Source organism: Theropithecus gelada, chromosome 19 (assembly GCF_003255815.1).
Source record: "Theropithecus gelada isolate Dixy chromosome 19, Tgel_1.0, whole genome shotgun sequence".
Taxonomy (NCBI): Eukaryota; Metazoa; Chordata; class Mammalia; order Primates; family Cercopithecidae; genus Theropithecus; species Theropithecus gelada.
In genome coordinates this window covers 39,613,041-39,633,716 of record NC_037687.1, presented here as the reverse complement: position 1 = coordinate 39,633,716, position 20,676 = coordinate 39,613,041, and the positions used below count along the sequence as shown (strand labels likewise).

Genomic DNA, 20,676 nt, shown 5'->3' with positions numbered 1-20,676 from the left:
GCCCAGGCTGGAGTGCAGGGGCGCCATCATGGTTCACTGCAGCCTCGACCTCCCGGGCTCAAGTGATCCTCCTACCTCAGCCTCCTGACTAGCTGGGATTACAGGCACAGGCCATCATGCCTGGCTATTTTTTGTAGAGATGAGGTTTCTCTGTGTTTGCTGGTCTTAAACTCCTAGGCTCAAGCAATCCTCCTGCTTTGGCCTCCCAAGTGCTGGGATTACAGGTGTGAGCCACTGCGCCCAACCCGCCCTGACTCTTCTCAGACCAGGTATGACCTGTTTTTCCCCTCACACCAGAGGTTCCCCTCAGGCCAGGCTCAAGTGACCCCTAGAACCTCCTCTTTGGAGACTGCCTTCTCTGCATCTTCCCTATACCCACTCCTGCCCCTCCCCACCCCCATGCACACAGAGGAGACGAATACACAGCTACTTCCGGATTATTTTATTCACATGGCTTGGTGGGGTACGGGCACTCCTGCCAGAGAGACAGGAGCAGGCCTCCCCGCCGGCCATGGTCAGTCACCCACCTCCCAGCCCTCTTAGGGTTAGTGCTAGTTATCACACACACAACAGCGAGGGGGTAGAGAAAGGAAGGCAAGAAGGGATCCCCATCTGCCCAGGGGCTTCAGACGGCCGCAGCCTGAGCCCCCTCCATCCTGGCCGGGCCTGGAGCCCCTGTCTCTGAAAACCCCACACTGGGCAGCCGCACCCGGAATCCACCTTCTTCCTGGTCCCCACTCCCACTCCGGGCCTTGGGGCTTAGGGACACCCTGGGGAAGCGGAACTTGGGTGACTTCTCTCTGACGGGGGACTTGGGAGCTGCATCGCCCTCCTGCCCCCGAGAGGCTTTAGAAGGGGCCGCCAGGCCTACACGTGGCAAGCGGACCCGGACCCGGCCCCGGCGCCCCAAGGCCCCTTCCCCACTGCCCTCTTCCTCCTCCTCCTCCTCGGGGCTGGGGGAGCCTTCCCCAGTGACCATCTCACTCTGGCTGAAGCCCACTCGGGGCAGCCTGAGTTTGGGGCTCTTGGCCTTCTCACCCTCCTCGGCCCCCTCCTTGGCCCACGCCAGGCCAAACCGGGGCAGCCGTACCTTGAGCTTGTGTCCAGCCTCCCCCTCCCCGTCTGCCACCTGGTACTCGGCGTGGTTGCCCCCGGGTGGTGAGAGCTCCACGTCAGGCAGTGAGAGGCGGAAGGTACGCTCGTCCCCTGGGGGCTGCTCCTCAGCACTCTCGCCCCCCACCCCAGCTCCGGTCCCCAGTGTGGGCAACTTCAGCCTCAGCCCACCCTTGCCTGTGGCCACCTCGCCTGCCTGTGCCTCTCGGCTTAGCCCCACGTCCAGCTCAAGCTGGGGCACTGTCACGGTGGGCATCTTGAAGACACCCTCACCCACCAACAGCTCCCCACCTGCAACCTGGGCTCCAGGCAGAGACAGGGTCACCTGGGGCACCTGAACCCTGCAGCCTGCTGTGTCCTCTGCTGAAGGGGCCGTACTCTCAGCTTGCTGCCCTGGGGTACCCACCTCCCCAAAGCCGGTCAGCTCCACCTGGGGCAGGGAGATGCCCAGCGGAGGCATCCTCAGCCCCGCCTCATGGCCCTCGGTGACCACCTGCCTGGCTGTGGACACCTTCAGGCCTGACAGCTGCATTCCACTGACGGCCACAGCCCCCTCTGCCCTCCCTTCCTCCTGGGCGCCCAGTGTGACCAGCTCCACCTCGGGGATCTTAAGCTGCACAGCCGTGGACTCAGCCTTTTCCCCCGGGCTGGCACGCTCACCTTGAACTTCTGCTTCCTTCCCTCGAGCCAGCCCAAAGGAGGGCATCTTCAGCTTGGGCATCTTCACCCTCCCATCCCAGCCCCAGCCCTTGCCCTCCAACTCAGCCATCCCCGGCACTAGTTCTGCTGCCTCAGTGTCCCGGCCTCTGACCCCAAACTTGGGCAGAGCAAACCTGGGCCCCTTGACCTTGAGGTCGGCCCCTGCCACCTCTGCCTTGCCTGAGGGCAGGTGGGCATCCAGGCTGAGCTGTGGGATGGACAGATCGAGGGCAGGCAGCAGGCCTGCCTCCCCAGCCCCTTTGGCCTCAGCCTCAGCCCCCACCCGAGCCTTGGGGAGTGAGATGGCAAACTTGGATACCTTCAGCTTGGTGGCTCGCCCAGGCCCCTCAGCCTCTGCCTTAGCCACCTTTGGCCCTGAGAGTCCAAACTTAGGTAAGGAGAACTTGGAAGAGGGCTTGACTTTCATCTCCATCATCTCCAGCCGCCCTTCCTCAATTTCCACAGCGGGCAGCTGTGGAGTGACAATTTCAACAGAGGGCACTCGGAAGCCCACTTCCCTGACCTCGGGGCCCTCCACCCGCTCTACCTTGCCCATTTCAGTGGCTGGGACCTGCCTCTCCAGGCCAAGGGCTCCTGGTAAGTCTAGCTCCACTGAGGGCAGAGTGAGAGAGGGGACACCCACATGAGCCTCACCATCCACCTCTGGCTGCAGACAGGGAAGTGTTACCAGCTTCCCTGAGACCTCAGCACCCGCCTCGCCTGGCTTTCCCCGTGACGGGGACTCTGCCCTCCCTAGCTTGGGCATGGTCATCTTGGGCATCTTGAAGCCAAATTCCATCCCTTCTGCCTGCTCTGCCTTGGCGGCCTTTAGCTGCACCTCTGGAGCCCTAGGCAGCTTCACCTCTGGTGCCTTCGGAAGATGCACATCAGGAACCTTCGGTAGTTGCACTTCCGGCATCCGAATCTCTGACACTTTCGGCAGCTGCACCTCGGGGAGGTGCACATCGGGCACGGCCATCTCAGGCACCTTGGGGAGTTTTATCTCCGGGAGCTTCACGTCAGGGACTTTCATTTCGGAGACCTTGGGCAGCTGCACCTCTGGGAGGTGCACATCGGGCACGGCCATCTCAGGCACCTTGGGGAGTTTCATCTCTGAGACTTTTGGCAGCTGCACCTCGGGGAGTCGAACCTCTGGCACAGCCATCTCGGGCATTTTAGGGAGTTTCATCTCTGGGGCTTTCGGCAGCTGCACCTCTGGGAGGTGCACATCGGGCACGGCCATCTCAGGCACCTTCGGGAGTTTCACTTCAGGGAGTTTCATTTCAGGAAGTTTCATCTCAGGCACCTTTGGAAGCTTCATCTCAGGGACTTTCATCTCTGGGACTTTCGGCAGTTGCACCTCTGGAAGCCGCACCTCTGGCACAGCCATCTCTGGCACCTTTGGGAGTTTCATCTCTGACACTTTGGGCAGTTGCACCTCTGGAAGCCGCACCTCCGGCACAGCCATCTCTGGCACCTTTGGGAGTTTCATCTCTGGGACTTTCGGCAGCTGCACCTCTGGAAGCCGCACCTCTGGCACAGCCATCTCTGGCACCTTTGGGAGCTTCATCTCTGACACCTTGGGGAGCTCCACCTCTGGGAGTCGAACCTCTGGAAGAGCTGCCTCGGGCACTTTTGGAAGCTTGACCTCAGGAGCCTTGGGGAGCTTCACTTCAGGTCCCTTGGGCACCTTGACCTCGGGCCCTGACACTCCGATGCCAAGGGAGGGCATCTTGATGGTGGGCAGCTTCAGCTTGCTCTCTACAACTTCAGGAGCAGCAGGCCGGGGCTCCAAGAGGGAAAGCCCAAAGGTGGGCATTCGAAGTCTGGGACCTTTCACCCTGGCCTCAGGGATGCCCTTGGCTACCTTGGCCTCAGCAACTTCCTTTGCTCGAGCCCCAAATCGGGGGAAACTAAGGCGGGGCATCTTCAGGGCCACCTCAGGTGCCTCTCCCCGGGCCTCCACCTCTGCACCCGGCAAGGCCAGGTCCACCCCCACAGTCGGTGCTGCCACATCCAGGGTGGGCACCACTACCGACACAGCCCCTTCCCGGGTCTCTAGGCAGGGAAGTGGAGGCAGAGCGGGCAGTGAGGGTAAGGCAGGCAGCTCCACCTGGGGGACCTGGATCTCCACGGCTGGGGCCTCCACAGCAGGCGGAGCCGGGGCTCCGAGCCCAAGGGTTGGTAGGTGGAGGGCAAAGCCACCAGCTGCCTCTGCAGAGGGGGCAGCCTTGGGGGCTGAGACCTGGGGGACACCCACCTCGGCCCCTGGCAGCCGGGGCCCAACCAGCTCCACCTGAGGGGCTGTGAAACGAGCCCCTGCAGCCACCTCGGCCTCCACCTTGGCCTTCCTGGGGGGAGGAGCAGCGGCGGCCAGCCGGGCTGCCTGAGCCTCTTCGGCCACTTCTCGTACACGCAGCCGAGGCAGCTGGAGGCGCCGGCGGACAGGGGCGGCCGGGACAGGACCCTTGGCAGCCTCAGCTTTGAGGCCTCGGCGCAGGCGGGAGAACTTGGGAAAGGAGAACTCGACGTCAACAGGGGCCAGGTCAGCGGGGACCCCCAGAGCCCCAGGCACCATCTTCTTCTTCTTCACAGGGGACAGACTCTGGATGTTCTGGGGAAAGAGGAGAGAGGCGGGAGGCGGTGGGACAGTGGGAGGCTGGGAGTGGACAGGAAAAGCCCCACCTGGTATTGGACCAGGCTGGGGATACCCTGGGTCAAGTATCTTGTCCCCCAAACATCATCCCCACTTCTTGCCTGTCTTTTCACTATGAGTGCCCAGGAAGGCAGGCAGCCATCTAGAATCTCCAAATGAGTCAACAGGAGTATAGGGACTGGGACCCAAGACTTCTAGGTCCTGATCTGGGATTTTCCCCAACATCCTCATTCTAGAGATGGGGAAACTGAGGCCCAGGGAGGGAAATAAATTTGTCCAGGGCCACTCAGCCATAATTGGGCCGCACTCAGGCTGGAATCTGGCTTCCCTGGTTCCAAGTAGCCTGGTCAGGACCCCTAGCAAGCCTGGATCCGATGGTGGGGACGCCTCTCCGAGGTGGGTGAGGGCCCTGGGCTGGGGTGGGTCTGTCCCCCTCCCCGGGGAAGAGTTTGGGGCAGAGAGGAAGGGGCAGAGGGTGGGATTAGCTTGGGTTAGTGACAAGACAGAGGGCAAGGCTGGCCCATGGTGGCGGGGAATGGGGCTCACGGCGCAGAGACCGGATCGCTGGGGCAGTCCAGGGCCGGGGCCGGGCTAAGCACGCGTACCAGCTTGGCCACCTTGGCCCGCGGGCCCTTGATCTCGTAGCCAGACACGGTCCCAGGCCGCAGCGCCAGGTCCCCGGTGGGCACAGTGCGCTTCAGGCAGAAGGAGACTTTGTAAGGCTCGGCGCATTGCAGCAGGCGTAGTGCGTCCTCGTACTTGAAGTTCTCGAAGAACACTCGGGCACTCAGCAGCTGGTCCCCTGCGGGCGAGGTGGAGGTGCGCAGCACGTGGGCATCTCCCGGCTCCACCCAGGCCTAGTTCTGCCCACTTGCGCGGAGCCCCCCGCGGTGAGGCCCCGCCCCAAATTTTAGTCTCTCCAGTCCCCAGGGCAGGATTGAGTCGCAGTTACGCTAGTCCCCGCCCTATGACCTTATCCCCGCCCCCTGCAATGAACAAAGCCGCGCCCTCTCAGGTCACGCCCGCACCTTGTAGCTCCCCTAACCATCCTTACGTTTCAGATACTGACTTTGTTTCTTTTACCGAGAGAACAGAATCAGAAGAGAACTTCCAGAAGCTCCCACATTGTCTGTTCACCCCCTTTCTCCTTCCTGTTTCTGGGGATGAACTAACCCCACTCCTAGCTCAGGGCAATCCCTCCACCGCCTTCTCAGGGACATCCTCCAGCAATTCTCTCCTCTTCCCATATCATCAGTTGTCCTTCTCGTCTACATTATTCCCATCAGAATACAAACATTATTATTTCTCCCATAAGAAAGGTTGTCGACTGGGCGCGGTGGCTCACGCCTGTAATCCCAACACTTTGGGAGGCTGAGGCGGGCGGATCACGAGGTCAGGAGATCCAGACCATCCTGGCTAACACGGTGAAACCCCGTCTCTACTAAAAAAACAAAAAAAAAAAAAAAAAATTAGCTGGGTGTGGTAGCGGGAGCCTGTAGTCCCACCTACCCGGGAGGCTGAGGCAGGAGAATAGCGTGAACCCGGGAGGAGGAGCTTGCAGGGAGGAGGAGCTTGCAGTGAACCGAGATGGCGCCACTGCACTCCAGCCTGGGCGACAGAGCGAGACTCCATGTCAAAAAAAAAAAAAAAAAAGGTTGTCATGGCCTCACTCCCCTGGAGCTCCTGCCCTATTGATCTGTTCACCTTAATAGGCAGAAGGTAGTGAGTTCTCCAGTAGCATTGTTACCAGTTCTTCAATCACACCTCTGACCCTACTTTCCCACACACACATCTGAACTGCTCCTCTTAAGGTCCCAGGCAGTGACCTCTGTGTAGTAAGTTTAAGGGTCAAGTCCCAGGCCTCATCTGCTTAAACCACTCAGCATCTGATCTAACTTCATTCTCTCTCTCATACACTTGCTTCCCTTGGCTTCCAAGGTGCCACACCCTCTGGAGCCTCTCTGGGGGTTCCCTGTCAGTCTCCATAGATGTTTGCTTTCTCTCTCCCTGATTTCTTTCTTTCTTTTCTTTTCTTTTATAAACAGTCTCACTATGTTGCCCAGGCTGATGTTACCCAGTCCAGTCTCAAATTCCTAGGCTCAACTGATCCTCCCACCCCAGCCTCCAAAAATGCTGATATTACAGGCGTGAGCCACTATACCCAGCTTGCTTGCTTGCTTGCTTTCTATTTTTCTTTCTTTATTTCTCTCTCTCTTTCTTTCTCTTCTTTCTTTCTTTCTTTCTTTCTTTCTTTCTTTCTTTGTTCCTTTCTTCCTTTCTTCCTTTCTTCCTTTTTCTTTCTTTCTTCCCTCCCTCCCTTCCTTCTTTCTTTCTTTTTTGAGATGGAGTTTCACAGCTCACCACAACTTTTGCCTCCCAGGTTCAAGCGACTCTCCTGGTACCCCAGGCACGCGCCACCACACCCGGCTAATTTTGTATTTTTAGTAGAGACGGGGTTTCTCCATGTTGGTCAGGCTGGTCTCAAACTCCCTCCCGGGCTCAAGCGATCCTCCCACTTTGGCTTCCCAAAGTGCTGAGATTACAGGTGTGAGCCACCCCATGCTTGACCATACTCTACTGTTAATGCAGCAGTTCAGCACAGTCAATTCATGTTTCTCCTCTGCTCACAGCCCTCACAGAATAAAAGCCAAAGTCCTATAAAGCCCTCTAAAAAGTCCCTACCTCAGGGGATCTGCCCACCTTGGCCTTCCAAAGCACTGGGATTACACGCGTGAGCCACCATGCCCAGCCTCTTTTTTTTTTCAAAGACAAGATCTCGCTCTTTCGCCCAGGCTGTAGCACACTGGTGCAATGACAAATCACTACAGCCTTGAACTTTCAGCCTCAAGCGATCCTCCTGCCTCAGCCTCCTGAGTACCTGCGACTGCAGCCCCGTGCCACTACACCCAGCCTCTCTGGCCTCTTAAAGACACACTATCCCAGACCTCAGGACTTGGACCTCCTCTCTGTCTACATGCTCAAGTCACCCCTCGGGAATTCTTGGAAAGCTCATCCAGATTGAGGAGTTTAAAGATCATAAATCTGCTAACAATAGCTGAGCATATCTCTGCAGCCCAGCACTCTCTCCTCCACGCTAGACTCACATCCAACATCTCCATCATATCTCCACTTGGGTGTCCAACACCACACCTCTCCTTTAACAGATTCAAACTGCACTCCTGGTCTTTTCCAAATGAGTGCTAGTCTCAGTGTGCTCCTTTTGAGAGACCAGCAACTCCACCCTCAGTCAAAAATCCCTGGATCCAACCTTGACAACTTTCTTTCCATCATACCTAATATCCAGCCCTCAAAGCTCCTCCTTCAAAATATATCCAGAATCCAGAATATATATATATATATACATACATACCTCCAAAACCTTTTGGTCCTGAGCATCCTCATCTCTTACCTGGATAATCACAGTAGCCACCTTGTTGGTCTCCCTGCTCCTAACCCTGCCCTACTGTTTCATGTTGTTGGCTTTGTTTTTGAAACAGAATCTTGCTCTGCTGCCCAAGCTGGAGTGCAGTGGTGTGATCATGGCTCATTGCAGCTTCAATCTCCTGGGCTCAAGCGATCCTCCCACCTTGGCTTCCCAAAGTGCTGGGATTACAGGGGTGAGCCACCCCATGCTTGACCATACTCTACTGTTAATGCAGCAGTTCAGCACAGTCAATTCATGTTTCTCCTTTGCTCACAGCCGTCACAGAATAAAAGCCAAAGTCCTGTAAAGCCCTCTAAAAAATGCCCTCCTCTTACCTCTCTGGGCTCCTCTCTTACTCCCCTCTTCACTAACTCAATTGCATAGTCACTGGCTTCCTCACTGTTTCTCCCACAAGCTAGGCATGGTCCCACCTTGGAGCATTTTTGCTAGCTGTTCCCTCTTCCAGATGGCCTCATAGCTTGTTCCCTTATCTCATTTAGCCTTTTCACCCTTTCCAGTCCACCCCATTTTTTTTTTTTTAGGCGGAGTTTTGCTTTTTCACCCAAGCTGGAGTGAAGTGGCACGAACTTGGCTTATTGCAACCTCAAGCAATTCTCCTGCCTCAGCCTCCTGAGTAACTGGGATTATAGGCGCCTGCCACCACATCCAGCTAATTTTTGTATTTTTAGTAGAGACAGAGTTCAAGGCCAGACTGGCCTTGAACTCCTGACCTCAGGTGATCTGCCCACCTTGGCCTCCCAAAGTGTTGGGATTACAGGCGTGAGCCACCGCACCTGGCCAAGCCCACCCCATTTAAAAATGCAGCTGTAGCACATTTTGTCCTCCTGGCAACTGTAGCACTTATTGCTTTCTAATTTATTAGATATTTTACTTAATTTGCTTAAATATGTCTCTCCTCACTGGAATGTAATCTCCATAAGTGCAAGGACTGTTGTTCACTGTTTTGTTCACTGCTGTAGCCCAAGCACCTAAGATAATGTCTGAAATAGGGCAGGGTACAGTGGCTCACGCCTGTAATCGCAGCACTTTGGGAGACCGAGGCAGATGGATTATTTGAGGTCAGGAGTTCGAGACCAGTCTGGCCAACATGGTGAAACCCCGTCTGTACTAAAAATACAAAAATTAGCTGGGCATGGTGGCCCGCGCCTGTAATCCCAGCTACTCGGGAGGCTGAGGCAGGAGAATCGCTTGAACCTGGGAGGCGGAGGTGGCAGTGAGCCGAGATCGCACCATTGCACTCCAGCCTGGGCAACAAGAGACAAACTCCGTCTCAAAATAAATAAATAAATAAATAAATAAATAAATAAATAAAGTCTGAAATAGAAGGCACTAATAAATAGTTGTTGCATGAATAAATCACGTCAGCTTCATCTATGTTTCCTAAAACATCCTTCACTTACAAAGCTTCTCTTCCCAACCCCTCCAAGTGACTCACTCCACCCTTTTCTCCTGCCCCAACAACAAAAACATTTACTAGCACTCACGTAGTTAAGCACTATGTGCCACTTAGCTATGTGCTAAGTGTTTTCACATACTGACTCTAATCTACAATACATAATAACCCCATACTAGAATAAGTCCCATTTCAGAGATGAGAAAACTGAGGCACAGAAAGATCACAAGCTAGTAAACGGGGGATGTGGAATTCGCACCCAGTGAACCTCTGGAGTTCGCTGTGAAGTCAGCAAAGCCCCGCCCCAAGCCCTTAACCCCGCCTCCTGGTCGCCGGTCACGCCCCCATCCCCTGGTCAGTTTCAGCTTCTCTTTGGACCCAAGGCAGATTCCTAACCCCGCCCCCGCAGTTCGACCCCCGCCCCATATCCCGGGCTCGCCCACCTTCCTGCAGGCTGAGGCTCCTGGCGGCCGGTGAGTCCTCGCGCAGCTCCCGAACGAAGATTCCCTCTTTGCCGCCGCCAGCTACGTTGATGCCGCTGACCCCGGTCTGCGCCTCTGTCTCCACGATAATTTCCACCAACTCCGCCCGCCTCAGCTCCTGCAGAGGGCGGCGAGGTGTAGTGCTGGGGCTCTAGGGCCAGACCTCGCCCAGAGCCCACCATTGCGCTCAACAGTGGCTCATATACATATATTATATACATATATATGTATATATTTATATAGAGAGACGGGGCGGGTCTCGCCACATTGCCCAGGCTGGTCTCGAACTCCTCCTTGGCCCAAGCGATCCTCCCGCCTCGGCCTCCCAAAGTGCTGGGATTACAGGCGTGAGCTACCGCGCCCGGCCAGGAGCGGCTGTTCAACGGGTCTTCAGGGCACACGCCCCTCGGCGCTGCGACGTCGGGACACACCCACTCCGGCCTCTCCCCTTTAAGCAAGCCCGCGGGCGACTGGCTTTCTAGGACCCGCGGAACCGTTAAACAGCTCCGCGGGCCGGCTGGCCTCTCTGAGGCTCTAGAGCTGCAGTCTAAAGGGATTAGGGGAGGAGACGGGGTTGTAAGCGGATGGACTGCGTCGGAGTGGTCTGGAGAGAATTTGAGTTGTGATTGAGAGATTGGCCCAGGATCGTGGGGGCGTGGTCAGGTCGGGAGGGCGGGGCTGGGGGTTGGTGCGGGTAGGAGGGGTAGGAGAGCACAGGCCTGGGAGGAAGAGCCAAATGGGGTATAGAAGCGTGCCAAAGATAGGACTGTGGCCGGAATTTATGGGGGGTTATTTGGAGCTGGGATTGGAGACCCATATTATTTTTTTGTGGGGGGAGACAGGGTCTCTCACTCTGTCCCCAGGCTTGAGTGCGGTGTGATCATGGCTCACTGCAGCCTCGACCTCCTAAACTCAAGCAGCCCTTCCGCTCCAGTCTCCCAAGTAGTTGGGAACACAGGCACGCGCCACCATGCCCAGCTAATATTTAATTTTTTTTTTTTTTTTGAGACGGAGTCTCGCTCTGTCGCCCAGGCTGGAGTGCAGTGGCACGATCTCGGCTCACCACAAGCTCCGCCTCCCGGGTTCACGCCATTCTCCTGCCTCAGCCTCCCGAGTAGCTGCGACTACAGGCGCCGGCCACCTCGCCCGGCTAGTTTTCTGTATTTTTTTAGTAGAGACGGGGTTTCACTGTGTTAACCAGGATGGTCTCGATCTCTTGACCTCGTGATCCGCCCGTCTCGGCCTCCCAAAGTGCTGGGATTACAGGCTTGAGCCACCGCGCCCGGCCTAATTTTTATTTTTTAAGAGACAGGGGTCTCACCGTATTTCCCAGGCTGGCCTCAAACTCCCGGCCTCAAGAGATCCTCCTGTCTCAGCCTCCCAAAGTGCTGGGATTACAGGCATGAGCCACTGCATCTGGCCCCGAGACCCATATTCTCCAAGCCGGATTGAACTATGGGGGAGGGGCTTTAATTATAGCAGAACAAGAGAATAGTTGAGGATGGGATTCTGAGGAAGGGGCTGGCTGGACCTTCAAGCTGTCTGGGATTCGGGGGACAGGGAGTGGGATTTGCCTCCCTGCAGGCTTGAATCTGTGTGAGAATGTGCTCTATTGTAAATTCAATGACCCAAAGACCTGCGAAACGCCCACAGGAGAGGGAATCCAGTGAAGGGGGTCTGCGTGGGTAATGAATGGGACTGGCAGACATGGCATTCCCGGTATTTACTGTAAATGATGCAGATTGGACCTGGCCCAGAAGCCACTGTGGGATTCACAATAGGGCTTCCCAGAAGAGGCACTGACAAACCTGGATCCTGTCTAGGAATCCAATCTGCTGTGTGTCTTAGGAAGAATCTTGCCCTCTCTGGACCCACTTCTCTGCTGCAAAATAGGGTAGCATAGGCATACTGGAAGGAGGTTGCAGCAGGGATCTGAGAGGATGCTGTCACTTCCAGCGCATCAGGGCCAGCACAGAGTGGAATTGAGCCCAGGACTTGGAGGGAGAGCGGGTCTAGGCCAGATGCCCCACAGCAGTGGCCCCAAGGGACTAGGGGGCTGAGCAGGGCAGTGTGGGTAAGAAGAGTTGTGGCTGGGGCTGCAGAAAACAGCATGACCACCAAGTACCACCCTTTGGCTCAGCAGGCCGTGGACTCAGCATTTTATGTGCAGGATCTCTTTTTTTTTTGAGGCGGAGTCTCGCTCTGTTACCCAGGCTGGAGTGCAGTGGCACAATCTCAGCTCACTGCAACCTCCACCTCCCAGGTTCAAGCGATTCTTTTTTTTTTTTTTTTTTTTTTTTTTTGAGGCGGAGTCTTCACTCTGTCCCCCAGGCTGGAGTGCAGTGGCACCATCTCGGCTCACTGCAAGCTCCGCCTCCCGGGTTCGCGCCATTCTCCTGCCTCAGCCTCCCGAGTAGCTGGGACTACAGGCGCCCGCCACCGCGCCCGGCTAATTTTTTTTTTTTTGTATTTTAGTAGAGACGGGGTTTCACCTTGTTAGCCAGGATGGTCTCGATCTCCTGACCTCGTGATCCGCCCGCCTCGGCCTCCCAAAGTGCAGGGATTACAGGCGTGAGCCACCGCGCCCAGCCCAAGCGATTCTTCTGCTTCAGCCTCCCGAGTAGCTGGGACTACAGGCACGTGCCACCACGCCCAGCTAATTTTTGTATTTTTAGTAGAGATGGAGTTTCACCATGTTGGCCAGAATGATCTCGATCTCTTGACTTCATGATCCACCCACCTCGGCCTCCCAGAATGCTGGGATGACAGGCATGAGCCACCGTGCCCAGCCTCTTTTTATTTTTAAGAGTTGGAGTCAGGCCAGGCGCGGTGGCTCATGCCTATAATCTCAGCACTTTGGGAGCCCAAAGTGGTCGGATCACCTGAGGTCAGGAGTTCGAGACCAGCCTGGCCAACATGGCAAAACCCTGTCTCTACTAAAAGCCCTAAAATTAGCCAGGTGTGGTGGCAGGTGCCTGTAATCCCAGCTACTCAGGCGGCTGAGGCAGGAGAATCGCTTGAACCTGGGAGGCAGAGGTTGCAGTGAGTCAAGATTGCACCACTGCACTCTAGCCTGTGTGACAAGAGAAAGACTCCGTCTAAAAAAAAAAAAAGAGTCGGTCGGAGTCTTACTGTTTTGCCCAGGATGGTCTCCAATTCCTGGGCTCAAGGGATCCTCTGGCCTCAGCCTCCCAGAGTGTTGGGATTACAGGTGTGAGCCACCGAACCCAGCCTGCAGGATCTCATTTCATCCCCTCCCCACGGCCTTAGGCAGTCACAGAGGTGGACACTAAGGCCCAGAGAGATAAAGTGACTTGCCTAATGCCCTGTAGCAAGTTAAGTGGCTGGGCCTCAACCTTAGGTCTGTGACCCCAGAACCCATAGGCCATCCCATAGGCAGAGAACTCCTGGCGCTCTACCTACTGCCTCTCACCCCTAGGATCAGCTTGGCCCCTGTAACAGTAGACCCGCTCTGTGCCTGGCATACAGTAAGACACGGTCGATGCCAGTCCACCATCTCAGTAACAGTGACAGCAGCTGCCATTCAAAGAGGCTTCCTCAGCACCAGACTCTGCAAATGGCTCAAGCGTGAGTTCTCAGAGGTGGAGATCATTACCTCCATTTCTTTTTTTTCTTTTCTTTTTTGAGACGGAGTCTCACTGCAACCCCCAAGCTGGAGTGCAATGGTATGATTTCGGCTCACTGCAACCTCCGCTTCCTGGGTTCAAGCGATTCTTCTGCCTCAGCCTCCTGAGTAGCTGGGGCTACAGGCGTGCACCATCATGCCCGGCTAATTTTTGTATTTTTAGCAGAGATGGGGTTTCACCATATTGGTCGGGCTGGTCCCGAACTCCTAACCTCAAATGATCAGCCCGCCTTGGCCTCCCAAAGTGCTGGGATTACAGGTGTGAGCCACTGCGCCCGGCCCCATTACCTCCATTTCACTGATAGGGAAACAGAGGCTCAAAGAGGTGAGATCATCTGCCCAGGGCCACACAGCTGAAGTGGTAGGGTTGGGATTTAAGCCATGGGTCCAAGCCCATGTCCTTAATCCCTACATTATATGCCCTTGTTTTGTTTTTGTTTTTGTTTTTGTTTTTGTTTTGTGTGTGTGTGTTTAGACAAGGTCTTTTTTTTCTTTTTTTTGTTTACTTTGTTTTTCTTATTTGTTCTTTCCACACAGGAGACTTAATGCGACAGGATCTTGCTCTTTCACCCAGGCTGGCAGTCAGTGGTTCAATCATATCTCACTGCAACCTCAGCCTCCTGAGTTCAGGTGATTCTCCTACCTCAGCCTCCTGAGTAGCTGGGACTACAGGAATGCACCACTAAACCTGGCTAATTTTTTTTTCCGGTAGAGACAGGGTCTCCCTATGTTGTCCAGGCTCGTCTCAAAACTCCCAGGCTCTAGTGATCCTCCTGTCTCGGCCTCCCAAAGTGCTGCAATTCCAGGCCTGAGTAACTGCACCTGCATTTACTGCCTCTTCTGATGAAGGGTTTCTGCTGGATTTTCTTTAGCTCCTTATTAACTTAGCTCCTTTACGCACCAATGAATTCACTGCTTTGAGTCTTAGTTTGTGCCAGACACTCAGTAAGGACATTACATATGTTAATTTTCTTCCCCTCACAGTGACCCATAAAATGGACCCTGTTACTATTTCCATTTCACAGATGGAGAGAATGAGGCACAGAGAGGCCAGAAAGTACCTCCTTGCTGCCCTAGTCTGTGCCTCCCCATTGTCCTCAAGTGCGCCTTGCAGGACACGTGGGCACTCACCTCTGCACTCCGGCTCCTGGCCTCCATGGCGTTGCTGGGAGGCACCTGCACCCCAGGCTCCTGTGTCCTCTCCCCTTTCTGCTGCAGAACCAGCTTCAGTTCTGCATGGAGCAGCTGCCTCTGAGCCTGCGGGAGGACAGCAGTGGAGGCTTGAGGCCAGGAGGGGACGAGAGGTGGAGGCCATGCTTACAGGGAGAGAGTAGGGTGGGTATTGGAAGGGGAGAAGGGCCCCACCCCAGCTGTCCTCTCACCGCTGCCTGGGCGCAGGCACTTCCTCCTAACAGGAGCCCAGCCCGAGGTGCCGCACAGCTGTCTGCAGGGCTCACGCCCTTCTGCGGGGTTCTTGCTGCCTGCCAGGGAAAGACCAGGACATGAAGCTCTAGGCAGTCGAGGGAGGGGTGGGGAGGGGCATGTGGCACCAGCCAGCACTCACCTGAGGGTCACCTCCAGCTCCTTGGGCCTCCTGGGTCCAGGGCTCTAAGAAGAAGAATGAGAGCAGTGTTATTGGCTAACACCCACTGATGGCTTCCTGAGTGCCTTACCCTGCTGTGTTCTGCTGATACCCTATCCCCATCGTGCAGGTGGGAAACTGATCCTCAGAAGACCTTTACCCAGGATGACTCAGCTGGACAACACACAGTAAAGCCAAAACTGACTCTGAGGCTTCTCTGGCAGCAGGGCCCCTGTGCCAAAGATCTTGGCCAACTGAGGGGGCCAAACTCACTAAAAAATAATTGGTTTTTGAGACAGGGTCTAGCTCTATTGCCCAGGCTGGAGTGCAGTGGTGCAATCACAGCACACTGCTGCCTCGATCTCTGGGCTCAGGCGATCCTCCCACCTCGGTCTCCTGAGTAGCTGGGACCACAGGTGCAGGCCACAACACCTGGCTACGTGTGTGTTTGTTTGTGAGAGAGTTTCAGGCTGCAGTGCAATGGTGTGCTCTTGGCTCACTGCAACCACCAACTCCTGGGTTTAAGCCATTCTCCTGACTCAGCCTCCCGAGTAGTTGGGGCTACAGGCACGCACCTTGGGACTACAGGCACGCACCACCATGCCTGGCTAATTTTTGTATATTTAGTAGAATCGGAGTTTCACCATGTTGGCCAGGCTGGTCTTGAACTCCTGACTGCAAGTGATCTGCCCATCTTGGCCTTCCAAAGTGCTGGAATTACAGGCATGAGCCACTGCACCTGGCAACACCAGGTTAATTTTTAAAATTAATTTATAGAGATGGGGTCTCCCTAGGTTGCCCAAACTGATCTCTAACTCCTGGGCTCATGTATCCTCCTGCCTCAGCCTCCCGACACTACAAAATAATTATAGCCACTCCCATGTACTCCCAGTGGGCAAATCATAGCACCTCTCTGTGCTTCAGTTACCTCATCCATAAAATGGGGAGAATAAGAGCTCTTACCTTGCAGGGCTGTTCCGAGGATGAAATGAGTTAATAAGTATAAAGTGCCAGGCACCTGGCAGGTGCTTTATAAATACTTGCTGCTATTATTATTATTACTATTATTATTATTTTGAGACAGAGTCTCACTCTATTGCCCAAGCTGGAGTGAAGTGGTGCGAATTCAGCTCACTGCAACCGCTGCTTCCTGGGTTCAAGTGATTCTCCTGCCTCAGCCTCTCGAGTAACTGGGATTACAGGCGCCCACCACCACGCCTGGCTACATTTTTGTATTTTTATTTTTATTTTTTTTTATTTTTTTTATTTTTTTTTTTTTTTGAGACGGAGTCTCGCGCTGTGTCACCCAGGCTGGAGTGCAGTGGCGCGATCTCGGCTCACTGCAAGCTCCGCCTCCCAGGTTCAGGCCATTCTCCTGCCTCAGCCTCCGAGTAGCTGGGACTACAGGCGCCCGCCACCACGCCCGGCTAGTTTTTTGTATTTTTAGTAGAGACGGGGTTTCACCATGTTAGCCAGGATGGTCTCGATCTCCTGACCTCGTGATCCGCCCGCCTCGGCCTCCCAAAGTGCTGGGATTACAGGCTTGAGCCACCGCGCCCGGCCATTTTTGTATTTTTAATAGAGATGGGGTTTCACCATGTTGGCTAGGCTGGTCTCGAACTCCTGACCTCAGGTTATCCACCCGCCTCGGCCTCCCAGAGAGCTGGGATTACAGGCATGATCCACTGCACCTGTCAGGCCATTATTATTACTAAGAACTTCCTATGGCCTTGACCTTGTGTCGAGCGCCCCACAGGCACCACTGCACGTGGCCCTCAGCACAGCCTTGTGCAATCAGCTACTACTGAGCCCATTACAGAGGAGACAACTGAGGCTGGGGGAAGGGATATCAGTAGCCCAGATCACAAATGGTCGAGCCAGGACTTGAACTTGTCTGAAGGCTCCAGCCCTTTATCTGGGTAATAATAACTGATGGGTACTGAGTGGTTAGTATTTGCCGGTCCCCATGCTAGACCTTCACCTTCTATCTCACCTCAGAAAACCCCATTTCCTGAGAGGCCAAAAGAACTTGCTCAAGGCCTCATAGCTGAAATTCACATACAGCCATCCGCCAGTCCCATCTGGGAAAATGGAGATGAATACTGTCTCCCCCAACCCCCGACTCTGGGCTTGTCCCCACAGCCCCCACCTGGCATGCCAACCCGCCAACCCCTATTGCACAGGGAAAGGTCAGGCCTCACGCGGCACATTCCCTCACACAATGGCTCGTCTGCTGTGTTCACTTGCATTCCGCCCCTGCCCACCCACCCTGGCCACACAATGGCCCTTCATAGCCCATCACTAGGCAGGACAGAGGACATGCGGACCCCTTAACACTCCCACGGCACCCTTGCCCCCCACAGTGTAAGAGGGCTTCTTTCTGCATCTCCTGGGGTCCTGGTCTCTGTGGCCTTCCTGTGAGCCCCCTGCCCCTTCCAGGCTGAGCCAGGACTTGAACTTGTCTAAAAACTCCAGTGCGGGCCAGGCACGTGGCTCAAGCCTGTAATCCCAACACTTTGGGAGGCTGAGGTGGGTGGATCACGAGGTCAGGGGTTCGAGACCAGCCTGGCCAACATGGTGAAACCCCGTTTCTACTAAAAATACAAAAATTAGCCAGGCGTGGTGGTGGGCGCCTGTAATCCCAGCTACCCGGGAGGCTGAGGCAGGAGAGTCGCTTGAGCCCGGGAGGCGGAGGTTGTGGTGAGCTGAGATCGTGCCACTGCACTCCAGCCTGGCGACATAGCGAGACTCCATCTCAAAAAAAATAATAAAGATAAAAATAAAAAAAGCTCCAGCGCTTTAGCTGGCCAATCATAATAACAACTGATGGGTATTGAGTGGTTAGTATTAATATTAGCTGGTCCCGCACCGAGACCTTGTCTGCCATGTCTAGGGCATTTCCTCTGAATTGGACCATGTGCCAGCACCCATAGGCCTCAAAATCACCCTAGATGTTGTGGCTGTTACAGGGGTGGAAACTGAGGCTCACAGAGGGGTCACTCAGCCAGAAAGGGGCAGAACTAGGACCCGTGCCTGCCCTTCCCCCGTGCTTCACCTTAGTTTGCATTGTTGGCCCTGCACACTGGGGCAGGAGCTGGGTTGGGCAGGAGGGGGTCAGCGGTGCTAGAAGCACACCCAGGCCGGGTGCCGGGCCTGGGCCGGGCAGGTGCTTTACATACTTGACCTCGTGGGACCCCATTTAACTGATGAGCCAATAAGAGTTAAGAGACCGGTGATCACAGTGACAGAGTAGACTCTTGAGCCCAGGTGCGAAAGCGAACTCAGTTCCCTTACCCAGGACTGAGACACAGCACAGAGTCCTGAGCTGGGGGCATGAGAAGCCTGGACCTTGGTGGTGGTAGTGGAGGGGGTCTCCTGGGTCACAAGCTGTCTGTCCCAGGCCCGTGGCTGTGAGGGTCATGCCCACAGCCTGGCACAGGAAGTTCAGGCGGGGCAGGGACAAGAGAGAGTACCCTCCTTCTTCGTCCCTCTCTGGGACAGGCACCCAGCCCAGGTTATATTTAGCCCAACTGTGCCCTTCCTGAGCCACGTACCCAGCTCCTGGGGTAAGGTGGGGGCAGCTTCGGAAGGAAACCCACAGAGAGGACTCTGTGTTCCCAGCTCTGCCTATCCCACGAGGGAGGGAAAGGAGGGGTGGGGAGGCTCCTGGCGGGGCGGTCCCTGCCTTGTGTTAGGAGCAGATCTACTGGGACCAGGCAGACACTCCAGGTGCCAGCAGCCTATTTCTTGGGCGGTTACTGTGGCGTGACCCTGGCATATGCCAGAGTTTTCAGAATCCCCAGGGTCCCCATTTCTTGAGCACCTACGATGTGCTAAGTAAGATCCTTCCTGTCTTGGCTCCTTAAATCTTTGTAACATCTCCCTGGAGTGGGTACAACTGAGATATCCATTTCAGATGCGACTCATGCCCTTCAGAGCAGCTGGGAGCAAGGGGTTGTCATTTGGAGGCTGCTGAGGGATCGGCTGAGGGCATTGCCCTTCTGGCCCTCTTTCCCTGGTGACTGCCACCAACTTCACTTGGGAACCCTGCCTGCTCAGAGCCTCAGCTTTCCCCAGCCACCAGTGTGATCTCCCATAGTAATGGGGGTCGGGGGTTGAGCTGACTCATCCAGACCTCTAAACATTATCCGAGGCCACCTAGGGAGTCAGCGGGAGTTAAGGTGGTGACCTCTGGCTGCCTCAGTTAGTCCCTGCTCCAGCACTTCCCAGGTGTGAGGACTTGGGCAAGATCCTTCATCTCTGGGGCCTCAGTTTCTCCATCTGTAAAATGGAGCCAATAAGAATGGCTTTGAAGATTTGTGAGAGAACAGCAGGTGCTTAGAATATCCCTCGTATATAGTAAGTGTTCAATTAATATACATCGTCTCTGACAGCAATAGGGAGAGTATGGAGGGAGGGGGCTGTGCATCTCACAGTGTTGCACATCCAACCTTTGCTCCTCAGTGGCCCCCACTTTCTCCGCTACCAAAGGGGAGCTTTGGCTGAGAGACAAAACCCAGCTCAGGCACCAGCCTCCCACCAACAGGATCCATGCTGCCTCCCCAGCACCCTACTCCAGGGAACCACCCCAGACATTCTGCCCCAGCTCTGGTGTTTGTTTGTTTGTTTGTTTTTTGGAGACAGGGTCTTACTCTGTCACTGAGACTGGAGTGCAGAGGTGTGATCATGGCTCACTGCAGCCTCAACCTCCTGGGCCCAACTCATTCTCCCATCTCAGCCTCCAGAGTAGCTGGGACCACAGGCATGCAACACCATACCCAGCTAATTAAAAAAAAAAGAAATTTTTTTTTTTGTAGAGATGGGGCCTCTCTATGTGGCTCAGGCTGGTCTCGAACTCCTGGGCTTAAGAAGTCCTCCCGCCTCGGCCTCCCAAAGTGTTGAGATTATAGGCATGAGCCACCATTCCCGGCTGCCCTAGCTCTTTAAAAGCAGCAACTCATTTATTCTGGTGCCAGCCTTGTGAGGTGGCCTGGGGACATAAGCCCATTTTAGAGATGGGGAAGCAGAGGCACAAAGGATGAAGTATCTTGCCCAAGGCTGCACAGCCAGAAAGGAGAGGAGAGGGGATTTGAACCACTGGCTCCAAAGTCTGTACCTTTCACACACCTACAACACATGGCTTCCTGAGCCCCCAGGCCCCCTCCCAGCACCTCCCGGGACCCTGAACCTCATTCCCACAGTGTCTCAGCCTGGCCAGGGAAGGGACTGGCCGGCTGATCTCTTACCGCTGAGCCTCCAGACACCTCAAGAGCTCCTGGTCCCGTCTGTCAGCCCCAGCCCTAGGCTGGAGGGGAAAAGGAATGGGGAGGGGGAGGAGAGAGAGATCCCAGCCATTGGCTGCGGAGGTGTGACGTCACCAGAGGGTGGGTGGTGGAGAAACAAACATCCCCCTCCTCCAGCAACATCTATCCGCAAGCGGTGGGGGCCAAGAGACAGCCACCAGCCGCCTCTCTCTTACTTTTTTTTTTTTTTTTTTTTTTAAGTAGAGACGGGGTTTCACCGTGTTAGCCAGGATGGTCTTGATCTCCCGACCTCGTGATCCGCCCGTCTCGGCCTCCCAAAGTGCTGGGATTACAGGCTTGAGCCACCGCGCCCGGCCCCCAGCCGCCTCTCTCTTGCCTGGGCCAAGACCTCTGCCA

General features: G+C 55.3%; 1 protein-coding gene across 1 annotated transcript; it reads right to left on the bottom strand.

Annotated features, from left to right (window-relative positions):
• Positions 1 to 425: 425 nt before the first annotated feature.
• PRX (periaxin) lies at positions 426 to 20,290 on the bottom strand. The gene is made up of 7 exons (XM_025368165.1): positions 20,263 to 20,290; positions 14,999 to 15,042; positions 14,817 to 14,915; positions 14,566 to 14,691; positions 9,750 to 9,906; positions 5,074 to 5,270; positions 426 to 4,426 (listed from the first exon to the last, which is right to left on the bottom strand). The coding sequence occupies exons 4-7, from the start codon at positions 14,590 to 14,592 to the stop codon at positions 626 to 628; spliced, it is 4,182 nt and encodes a 1,393-aa protein (XP_025223950.1). The 5' UTR covers positions 14,593 to 14,691; positions 14,817 to 14,915; positions 14,999 to 15,042; positions 20,263 to 20,290; the 3' UTR covers positions 426 to 625.
• Between the last annotated feature and the right edge of the window lie 386 nt (positions 20,291 to 20,676).